This window comes from Apaloderma vittatum, unplaced genomic scaffold (genome assembly GCF_000703405.1).
Source record: "Apaloderma vittatum isolate BGI_N311 unplaced genomic scaffold, ASM70340v1 scaffold35243, whole genome shotgun sequence".
NCBI lineage: Eukaryota > Metazoa > Chordata > Aves > Trogoniformes > Trogonidae > Apaloderma > Apaloderma vittatum.
Genome location: NW_009707018.1, coordinates 1 through 10,247, shown reverse-complemented (window position 1 = coordinate 10,247; position 10,247 = coordinate 1). Strand labels below are relative to the sequence as shown.

Below are 10,247 nucleotides of genomic sequence, written 5' to 3'. Positions count from 1 at the left end.
CAAGGGGGAAAAAAAAACTCATTTTGTGAAGGGGAAAAAAAAAAAAAAATTAAAAATAAAATAATCAAAGTGTGTGGATCGTGCCCGTAGTTGCTCTGTGGTCCTCCAGCTCCTCTCTTGCACCCGGAGCCAAGCTCCGTCCTGTCCCCCGCCTCGCTGGCTTTATTGCACATTTTGCTCCTCAACTCAACCTTACATTCCACAGATCCTGATCCTCCTCCTCTCACTTCAATAAACCAGAGGAATACAAAACCCACTGCCCTGGCCCACGCCCGCCCCCCAAAACCCCAGTATCGCCCCGTCAAAAGGGAAAAAAAACCGAAACAAGTCAAAACAGACCCCAAAAGGCTGCTTTTGCTAGCAGAGTGCAACAGTAGTAGACGCTGAACGGGTGTTCTCTGCAGGAGCTCTGAGGGAGAGAGGTTGTTTCTAACGCGGCAAACGAAGCCATGCAAAGGGTGGGAGAAAGGAAGCGGGAGGAGGTAAAAAATAAAGGATGAGAAGGAAGAACGGAACCGAGGAGGAGGAAGAACATAGCATGGCGAGTGCTCAAAGGCTTCATGTTTTCTTGTCCTCTTCTTGTAAACAAGCTCGTAATTCTCATTAGATAGAACAAATAAAAAGACTGAAGTTCCAAGTCGAGGGGCTGGAGTTTCCAGGAGTCTGTTCAGTCCGTTCAGCAAACCACCGCAGCCAGTGAGAAAACGAGGGGTGTTTGTTTTTTTTTTCTTCTTTTTTTTTTTTTAAATTTTTTTTTAAAATCTTCATTACTTAAAGCTGAGAGAAAAAAAAGCCAACTCAGGAGCCCTTTTCAAGGATGGCTCATTGTCTCTAGACTGAATAAATCACACTAGTTGAGAGAACCTTTTTTTTTTTTTTTCCTTTTTAATGACTTATAAAAACCACGCGGTTCCTTCCTCTGCCCCTTCTCTGCTCAAAGGCGGGTCTGTGCCTCGGGTACGTAGATCTCGATGCTATCCGCGCTCTCCGTGGCCGAGTTCTGCCGGACAGAGGCCGCTCGCTTGGCTGCCATCAGGCGCTTGCGAGCCTCCTGGCGCTGCTTGTCTGAATCAGAGGCTTTGTCCCGGTTCAGCTGGGATTTGGACTTGGCTGGCTTCTTTGGCACTGGAGGGGGTGGTTTCTTCTCTTCCTTTAGGGAGGCAGTAAGGAAAAAAAAGACCCAAACAAACATGAACTAAAAATGCACGTACAGAAGCTCGCCCTCTGACATGGCGAGGGCTCTTGCGGCGCGAGGGGCTGAGCGATGAGATCGCACGTCAGGGGAAAGCAGCAGCAGTAGCTCTCGAGCACCTCAACGTGAGCAGAAAGTTCTTTACTGTGAGGGTGACACCACTGGAAGAGACTGTCCAGGGAGGGTGTGGAGTCTCCCGCTCTGGAGACTTTAAAAATCCACCTGGATGCGTTCCTCTGTGGCTGCCCCGGGTGACCCTGCTCTGGCAGGGGGGGGCACTGGATGATCTTTTGAGGTCCCTTCCAACCCCCAACATTCTGTGATTCTGTGGCACAAAACCAGCTCCCCGAATTTCTAGAAACGTGCTGGTTTGCATTTCATGGTACAGAGGCCTCCGGTGGAGCAAAGACTGTCAGGCCCAGCACAGCACAGAGACTGAACTTGATCTGGAACTGCAAAATTCTAATATGCTGCCCTGCCCAGAGCCGCAGCCTGGCTGCACTTTCAAGAAGTTCCAGCAGGTGTTTTTCGTCCTCCAGTTAAAGCTGAATTCATACAGCGTTTGTAACACTAGAGGCCTCTGCTCCCCTGCTCGAAGCAAACACCAGCGCTCCTTGCTCTGCAATCTCTCCGCTGTGTAACTACAAAACTGCCCCCACTATAACTCGAGAGGAATTCTCTGAGTGCTTCAAGGCTGGGGGATGACACTGCACAAAGGCACGATGGCAAAAGCCCTAGAGATTGTGTGTCTGCAGACAGAAACGGAGCTCAGACACCCCAAATACCTGCTCTGGCCCCTCTCAACTGCCCCACACTCACCTTTCTCTCCGGTGTCTCTGCCAATTGCCAGCTGTTGGCTTTCAGGTGGTACAGCTCATCAAACTTCATGCTGATGTCTTCGATGGACAACTGCAGGAGATCCCAAAAGCCAGCGAGGTCCTGGGCTGTGGGTCTGGGATTGGCATTAGGGTTCTAGAAGGGAAAACATGGAAAAAAACCACCCAACAAAAACACATTTTAGAGAGAATACACCCTCCTGACAAGCAGAGCAGCCTGCACAACTTACACATTCGCCCCCTGCCATCAGTGAGCCCAAGGGACACAGCAGCCCTGAATATGCATCACTTACAGTCAAAACTAGATCTGCAAAGATCAGGGGACGGAGATCCCGACTATATTTCTCCTACAGGAGCCTGAAGATGGATCCTTAACGAGACGCTCTCCATAGGGGAAAGCAACAGCTCCCGATCTCCTCGAAGCTTCCCCAGCTAACGCTATTCCCACAGTGGGAACCCTCAGCTGAAGGTCCTCAGCACGCGACTCAGAGCTGGAACACTGGTTTCTTACACAGAGATCCCGATTTCAGGGTGGGTGGTAACAGGAATGGACAGACCACGATGCGGAGCACAGCTCTGACACCTGGAGCACCTGCGCGCCAGGGTACCGCAAGCCAAAGCAGCCAGCACAGCTTTCACAAGCAAAATTACTTTGCCACATCCCCCAGCAAAATGTGAAAGCACCACTGTTTCTCAGGCTAGATTGAAAAATTTTAAGTAGCTTAAATTTCTTCCAAGAATAGATTTTTTTTTTATTATCCCCCCAGTTCCAAGACACCTGAACTGCCATCACAGGCCTGGACTGTCTCAGAAAAGTACGAGATCAGAGCTGAGCGACTCAGCACAAAGCACCAAAAGGAGAGCTCAGCACACAGCTCTGCTGAAAACCTGGCAGCTGCTGGGGTTCCTGCTCATCTCTCAGCTGTGATCAGATGGAGATCAGCCAGCAGACGCTCAGCACTTCACCCCCTCCTCCTCCTTCCCAAATTTCCTTAAGTATTTTTTTTGCAAGTGACGGGGAATTCCCCTCTATGGAAGCTTGCAGAACCCACACCACGGTAAGGCTCGAGGGGAAAAACAAACCACAGATTCCCATCCAGCCCCACACTGGCCCCGTTCAGCTCTCAGCAAAGGCAAATTACATTTGAAGAGCTCAGATTCAAACGGTGCTTTGTGACCAGCAAGGGACAATCCCATCAGGACAGTTTTACCACCTGCATGATCTCCATGCAAAGCAAGCGTGTTTGGAGAACAGCAGACTTCTCAAACATTCCCCCCTGTTTAGCCAAACCTCAGTGGTTCACCTCAAAAAGCCCTTCAGAAGTGACAAGAGAGGCGGTTTCCAGGCCATGCAGCAGTACAGCCAGTCGACAAGTCAGACCCGCCGAGGCTCTCGGTGGATTCAGTGTGCCCTGACCAGCAGCTCCAGAAAATTCCCCTGTGCTCACGTAAGCACCAAAAGGGAGGTGATCGTGCCCCTGTACTCGGCACTCGTGAGACCGCACCTCGAGTCCTGTGTCCAGTTTTGGTCACCACAGTATAAGAAGGACATCGAGGCGCTGGAGCGGGTGCAGAGAAGGGCAACAAGGCTTGTGAGAGGTCTGGCAAACATGCCCTATGAAGAGCGGCTGAGGGAACTGGGTTTGTTTAGGCGGGAGAAGAGGAGGCTGAGAGGAGACCTTATTGCCCTCTACAACTACCTAAAAGGAGGCTGTAGAGAGGCTGGTGCTGGTCTCTTCTCTCTAATTACTAATGACAGGACAAGGGGAAATGGCCTCAAGTTGTGTCAGGGTAAGTTTAGATTGGATATTCGGGGGAAGTTCTTTACTGAACGAGTGGTGAGGCACTGGAACAGGCTGCCCAGGGAGGTGGTGGAGTCACCAACCCTGGAGGTGTTTAAAAAAAAAGTAGATCTAGCACTTGAGGCTGTGGTGTAGTGGTTAGGTGTGCTGGGATGAAGGTGGGACTAGATGATCTTCAGAGGTCCCTTCCAACCCCTGACATTCTGTGATTCTGTGAAATGCAAACACTCACCCCCGAGCAGAGCACAGCCCAACAAGTGCCTGCTGAGGAGAGAGGTTGGGGCAATCAGCCTCCCACCGCTCAGCTACCGTTTCAGATCAGCGTTCATCCACCTCCCCTGGGCTCAGGCTGGAGGCTGCAGCTGCGCTGGCTTTGTTTAGACAGTGGCAACAACCTGCTCAACACCTGATCGTGTTCTTGTAAGCACTGCTGAAACAGGCACAGCCCCTCTCCAAAAGCAGGACAAAGAGATCCAGACTCACCAAGTTTTGTTCACAGAGGCCGTGGAATTGCTGGAACTTCTGTGACATTAGTAACTGTGCGCTGCCCACGGCACTCAGGACTTTGCCTAAGACTACAGGGGAGAAAAAGGAAAAAAAAAAGAAAACGACCTCAGTTGAACAGGCTATTAAACGCAGCAACGAGCTTGAGTGTTTCTGGAGCAAAGAAACACTCTTGATTCATCAGGAAAGGACTTTCAGAGATCCCCAAGGAACTAACTGCTCCCAGGGAATAAGGTGTACCGAAGCGATGACCCACATCTGCCTGTGCCATCAGTATTGCTCCCTCTAGAGCAGGTCGAAAGCGGGCCAGACCCAGAACGCAGCATCAGAGCTGAGTTGCCTTCAGCCCATTAGAGGAGCCCTCAGCACACTCTCCAGGAGCAGACCTACTGGCACCACCTGCACATCTCCACCTGCTCGAGGTGAGGGCAGCGAGGGGCAGAGCCATCTCTAGCCACCATTAACCAGAAGGGATTGAAATTCTGGCAGGCTAGGGCTTTTCATACCCAAGGCTTCAGGCTGCTCTTAGTGAGCTTTTAAAGAAGCCTCTGGGCACAGAAACATTCCTCTGCTCATTAATGGAAAAGCACCGCATGGGCTTTTCCCTTCCAAAGGCAGGGCTGAGAGCCACAGCCCGGGCAAGTGCACCACGAGCGGGGATTAACTGATTCCCCTTCTCCCCCTGGGTCTGATGCTGCACCTGCTGATCAGTTCTGAATGTTTCTAGATGGCACAAGAGCAAGGTGGGCTCTCTCCACACCCTCTAACTTCTCAGTTACAGAATCTACTAGGAGGTTGCTCTTAGTAGTCACAGATACACCACCACAGTGGTCTCCGTGTCTTTTCTTGTCACAGGCACAGCAAGGGCACCCCCGAGCAGGGAGAGCCCCAGCAGCGCTGGCCCGGGCAGCATCTTAGTGCAATAGGATTAGAGATTAGCTCCCTCGAGCCCCAGCAGGGACAGTGAGCTAGAACTGAGTCTCACCGTTATTTCACCTTTCTTGGGTATTAAAAAAAAGAAAAAGAAAAAAGGACCAGACTTCAAAACAAAGCTCCCCTGTCCTCTGCAGTCTAGTTGCCCACTTGTGTCGCTCTGTATGCACCCCAGGCATGATTTTCACTGGAAGGAGCACAGGTTTTGCCAACTCATTTGAAAATAATGGAACAAGCTCAGCTGGGACTGAACCCAACAAAACCGTGTGTTCCCCGTGCATGTGCTTTTGGTGTCTTTAGTACAAACTCAGGGAAGCTTTCCCACACGAAGAACCTCCTGTTTGCTGCAAAGACAAGTCCACTGATTCGAGATGAAACAAGCTCCAAAGTCGTGCTCATTCTGCCTCGCTGCCAACTAAGTTCCCACCTGCCCGCTTGCATACTCGTAGGTTGGGCAGTGAGGAAGATCCCCCAGCCTCCCTGGCAGCAATCCTATTTAGGCTTTTAGCAGTTCTAAATGGTCCAAAGACTTGCAGGGGCTGGTGCAGCTTATGTGCAGCATCACGGTTATTACTCCTTATCCCACCTGCTAGAGGAAGCTACCTTGTACTTTCCAGAGGAAAAAATAAATGTTCCTTGTGCCACACTCGTCTCCGCGGTCTGTCTCTCTGTGGTCTATCAGTAATGTAACCGCAGAAGGTGGATCCACCACTCAGTTAAAACTTGCTCTGGAGGGAGGAGCTGCTACCTGACTCATCCAGGGGCTGACCCCACCTACCTTCTTCAGAGAGATTGTTCTCTTTGGTCTCCTGGTCCATCTGGCGGCACCAGCCTTCTAACCGCTCCGTTTCCGCCTGCAGCAGCTTCAGAAACCAGTACCCGTCCCGCCGGCAAGCTCCTGGCTGCGTGGGTTCGGATGGCGAGGTGGAGGACGTCTCGAGCCAGGGGTCGGGAGGAGGGAGAGAGGAAGGCTCCAGGGCTGGGTCGTTGTTTTCTCCATAGGAGAGGTTTCTCTTAATCTGTGAGGGCTTGGCTGGTTGCCTGGTAGCGGCATCAACACCAACGGAGTTGTTGTGTTGGGGGCACTCAGCAAGGCTTCTCTCAGATGATTTACAGCTAGAGTTATTAGGTTCCTGTGTGTCAGAGTCTGTGTCCTGTTTGGAGGACATGCTGCGAGAGTGGCTGTTTCTAGAGAGATCAAAAGCAACCATCAAACGGCAGAACTCAACCTGGCTGGCCTCTCGCATCGCCGGAGCAACGCCACGGTTCGTTCCGCCCGCGGACGAGCCTCGCCCTGCCCCTCCTCACACAGAAACACACACCACACAGTCAGACAGACAAGATTATAAGGTTGCCTGCTTACTGCAATAGGCCATTCAGACGAGAGGACTGACGCACATCTATAATTACATCTTGTGCTTTTTAAATTTTTTTTTTTTTAATTTCAAACTCCCATGGAGTTGGCTGTTTACAGAACAAGTGCTTTTTGCAGCAGGTGTGTGCTGTGGAGGAAGAGCTCTCCGTGGGCCCCCATTCAACACCACTCATTGGAACAAAGAAGGGGACAAGGTCTAAGCGAAAAGTGGGGGAAGCACAATTTAAAAGGAAGGGAACTACAAAAGCTTGCGTCTTTCACTTACCGCCACTCGTCCTCTACCTGTACCCCGATGGACTGGAATTTGGTGGCTGGCGGAGGAGGCTCCTCTTTTGCCACTGGCTGAAGGCAGTCAACCTTATTAAACAAAAAAAAAAACACAGACAAAAAACAGACACGAGAACTTGCGGCTGGAATTCATGTTAGTAGACCAGGAGTGCTGCACACACACACACACAGAGCATGGTGACGCCACACGCCATCTCGAGGGGCATCTCGGGAGAGGAACGAGGCTGCTCTGTCTCTGCTTGAACCTCAGGACTATCTCCTGCCTGGGACCCACCCTCAGGTGGCTCTGCCACCCGCTGCCACCTGCGTGTCCTCGGGGAGCAGCTGCGTGCGGGGCACCCGGCACGGGCAAAGGCCAAGAGATTGAAGAGAGGGCAGCGATCTGATCAGGACTGACAGCAAAGCCCAGCTTCTTGTCTCTCTGTCTCCGGGACTGACACCCTGCGAAGCTCTGGATAAGAGGGTTAGAAGGTTTTAGGGAGGAAATCCAGGCCGTGGGGCAGGTGGCTTGAGAACCGTCCCTGAGACGGAAGGAGAGGAAGGCAGACGGCCCCTCCAGCACGAGTTCTCTTGCCTCGCCGCCCTTTCAGAGTGTGTTTTGCCCCACTAGCCCTGCAGAAAAGCTTTCGCTGTCACACGTCCCTAAGTGGCCAGCTGGCTTTACTGCACAGCCAGCAGAGAGCTCGGTGCACACACACACGTGGCAGCTGAAAGCTCAGATCCTGCACTCGGCCTCCAGGTCCCGCCTGCAGCACGAACCACACTTGGGACAGAACACGCACTCGCAGCAGGCACCCATCTGCGACTGGGAAACCTGTCCACAAGAAGAGCATACAATTGCAGATGACTTAAGTTTTGCCGAATAAAGCACGGGATAATGCTACTCAACGGGTTCTTATTTGACTATATAATCAACAGCTCATTTCCATCCGTTTCCACAGAGTTAAATGCTTCCAGCGAGAGAAGGAGCAATCCGCTGGGAACGGTGGACAGCAAGGAGTCGCTCCCTCCTGCCTACAGCCGCGGGACCACGTCCCACTGCAGCAGCCTGTACTGCACGGATGTCAAGCAGAAGGGCCCGCCTCTCAGGAGAAAGCTGTCCCTAAAACTACGAGAGACAAGGAGCAGAGTCTCTTTAGAGGGACTCGCCCAGTTAACACAGCCCCACTGTTCTATGAAACATTTTAGTTTTGTACTACAAGAGCCTTCAGGTCTGTTAGGGAAAAGCTTCTGCTGTATTTCACTCCGGGGAACACAAGAAGTTAGTCGACAAGGCAGTTTCTCTTGCTACTCTGAGTCTGGCTGCACACTCGGCCACACAAAACACACACGCGAAACGGATGGGTTAAGGACATTCCTTAGGACAAAGGAGAACAAACTATTCCATACTTGTATTCCTATAGATGACAGCTTTCTTTTGGGGATATTCTCCACTTTAGGCTCTTCGCTAGTCAGAGTCCCTTTGTCGCTTTTCAAAGTTGCATTTTTCTGGGGTAACTCTGGAGTCTCTCTTGCCGGAGTCACAACGCTTCCCCTGGTCACGCTGGGTGTCCTGGTGCTGTCCAAGCTGTCTGAAGAATTGCTGAGTCCCGACTGGCTCGTCACCTCGCTCTTGTGATCCTGGCTGTCCAGGTAGGTGTCCTGCGCCGATTCAGTGCTGCTCTGCACAGTGACAGAGATGAACGGCTTTGATGTGGTCCGAGGTGGGACAGGAGGTGGAGTCTTTTTATATGCCACTAGGCATGATGAACCTGCAGTAATGGAGGTGGGAAGAATGGAGAACGCAAAAGACAGATTCGGGGGAAAGAGAGAGAGAGAGGTACAGCAAAAGAGAAAGAAAAAGCAGGTCAGTCACAACATCCGAGAGGAGCCTCCAAGTAGAAGCTGGAGGCAGAAACGCAGAAACAGCCTACAGCCAGCAGCTCACACCGGGTAACCCAACCCAAAGCATGAGGGGAAGCGGAAGGCAGAGCCAGAGCTAGCTTGCAAAAGAAGTCAAAAGGAATACCATGACGTGTGAAAGGCTGGAAATGGAGAAGAGGTACAGAAAAGCCTCCCAAGAATGCTACAAGGATTTGGCAGGTGTAAGCCTCCACTCTGGGGCAATTTTCTTAGGCTAAACCCTATGTTTTAGTGTCCTAGGACAGGCAAGTGTCTCAGCTCTTTGTCCCATCGGTTGACAAGTTTCAGTGTCTGGACCAGGGTGGTGTTTTTTCCTATAAAAACGGAAAGAAGCCATAAAGTTTGTTAGATGCCGACAGCAGGAACAAACGTTTCCAAAGCACCTCAAACACCCAGCTGCTGCGTCGGAGGGGAAAACACATCAGCCAGGTGCAACAGCCCAAGGGTGGCCCAGCTGCTGCTGCTGCTCCGTGTCCCCAGACACAAGCAGCAGCCAGGCTGACGGCGCGTTCCCAGGGGGCACGCAGAGCACACCCACCCACCACGTGTACGTACAGAGCCGTGGCTGGCCCCACAGATCACGGAAGAGCCCCCACGGGAACACGGAGAGCGGCAACGGCCTCATCCTGTTCCTGTCTCTGGCTTGACAGGATGGACGGGAAAACACCTGCACAAGGTGGATCTTGCACTGCTGCGCTTGGGTGCTCAGCCTGCCCAGCTCCCGGCCCCTGGACGCAAAAGCCCCGAGGCCGAGGCCCCACTCGAGCTGCTGCCCAGACAGGTCGGACTGTGCTGGCAGGGCACGGCCACGCAAGCCCCCTGACCAGCCACCGACCCACACACAACCGACCCCTTTAGCCCCCACTCCTGTACTCCCCAAGTCACCAACCCCCTCTTCCTGTCCCACTTTGGGTTCCTCCCCTAAACATCCCACTAAGTCCTGTGCAACCACAAGCTGCTTTTCCCTGCACCCCAACAAGCGTCCCCAGCCTTTGGCAGCAACCTCCTTAGAGACGTCATCTCATGAGCTGCTCCTCACGAGTGTCACACGTGGACCCCGGGGCTGAGGCTCTGCTGGGATAACCCCAGGAGAGGCCTGGACAGGGGGTTCAGTCTTAGGGGCTCCTGGCTTGGCATCGTGTGTCCCTATTTGCCCCTGCTCTGGGCTGATGGCCCCTGGGACAGACCTGGGGACAGCCCAGCAGGGTGTGATTTGGGCTCCCCCTCCTGCTGCTGTCTCTGAGCCCTCTGTGGGTGCACAGAGGAGCTTCATCCCCTGCGAGACATCAGAGAGGCGCACACCATCCCTGCTCCCTGCACAGCACTGTCCACCCACGCATGTCACTTCCCACGAGGGCCACGTTCCCAGAGGAAAACTTGGTTCTGCTGCCCCCAGGGGCTCGTGTGGCCTCGGT

General features: G+C 52.7%; 1 protein-coding gene across 1 annotated transcript; it reads right to left on the bottom strand.

Annotated features, from left to right (window-relative positions):
* Positions 1-755: 755 nt before the first annotated feature.
* DLGAP4 (discs, large (Drosophila) homolog-associated protein 4) lies at positions 756-9,139 on the bottom strand. Its single transcript, XM_009866018.1, has 7 exons — positions 8,939-9,139; positions 8,320-8,681; positions 6,908-6,999; positions 6,046-6,455; positions 4,314-4,405; positions 2,012-2,164; positions 756-1,150 (listed from the first exon to the last, which is right to left on the bottom strand). The coding sequence occupies exons 4-7, from the start codon at positions 6,434-6,436 to the stop codon at positions 935-937; spliced, it is 852 nt and encodes a 283-aa protein (XP_009864320.1). The 5' UTR covers positions 6,437-6,455; positions 6,908-6,999; positions 8,320-8,681; positions 8,939-9,139; the 3' UTR covers positions 756-934.
* Positions 9,140-10,247: the final 1,108 nt, after the last annotated feature.

Coding starts and splice junctions, on each gene's coding strand:
- DLGAP4 (XM_009866018.1), bottom strand. CDS start 6,436: ATGTCCTCCAAACAGGACACAGACTCTGACACACAGGAACCTAATAAC. Junction 4,406..6,045: donor GAACAATCTCTCTGAAGAAG/GTAGGTGGGGTC, acceptor TCTCCCCTGTAG/TCTTAGGCAAAGTCCTGAGT. Junction 2,165..4,313: donor GCCTCTGTGAACAAAACTTG/GTGAGTCTGGAT, acceptor TTTCCCTTCTAG/AACCCTAATGCCAATCCCAG.